At 46.4% G+C, this 321-nt stretch overlaps 1 protein-coding gene across 1 annotated transcript; it reads left to right on the plus strand.

Moving 5' to 3' along the window:
* Positions 1-6: 6 nt before the first annotated feature.
* Positions 7-264, plus strand: LOC110034191 (60S ribosomal protein L21-1-like; the record flags this gene model as incomplete). The annotated part of the gene is made up of 1 exon (XM_020738482.1): positions 7-264. A coding segment is annotated over exon 1 (252 nt), but the record flags the coding sequence as incomplete, so codon positions are not given.
* Between the last annotated feature and the right edge of the window lie 57 nt (positions 265-321).

A 321-nucleotide genomic window follows, 5' to 3' on the forward strand; every position in this document is an offset into this window, starting at 1 on the left:
CGGCGGTGAAAGATGCCGGCGGGGCACGGTCTTCGTTCGCGAACTCGCGATCTTTTTGCGAGGCCCTTCAGGAAGAAGGGCTATATTCCTCTGACAACGTATCTTCGAACCTACAAGATCGGAGACTACGTTGATGTCAAGGTTAATGCCGCCATACACAAAGGGATGCCTCATAAGTTCTACCATGGAAGGACTGGGAAAGTGTGGAACGTAACCAAGAGGGCTATTGGAGTCGAAATCAACAAACAGGTGATCGCCTTCTTTGTATACCTATGATTGATCTGCTTCCAGGGTTTTTTTAGATTTAAATAATGTTTAATG

This window comes from Phalaenopsis equestris, unplaced genomic scaffold, assembly GCF_001263595.1.
Source record: "Phalaenopsis equestris unplaced genomic scaffold, ASM126359v1 Scaffold168021, whole genome shotgun sequence".
NCBI classification, from domain to species: domain Eukaryota; kingdom Viridiplantae; phylum Streptophyta; class Magnoliopsida; order Asparagales; family Orchidaceae; genus Phalaenopsis; species Phalaenopsis equestris.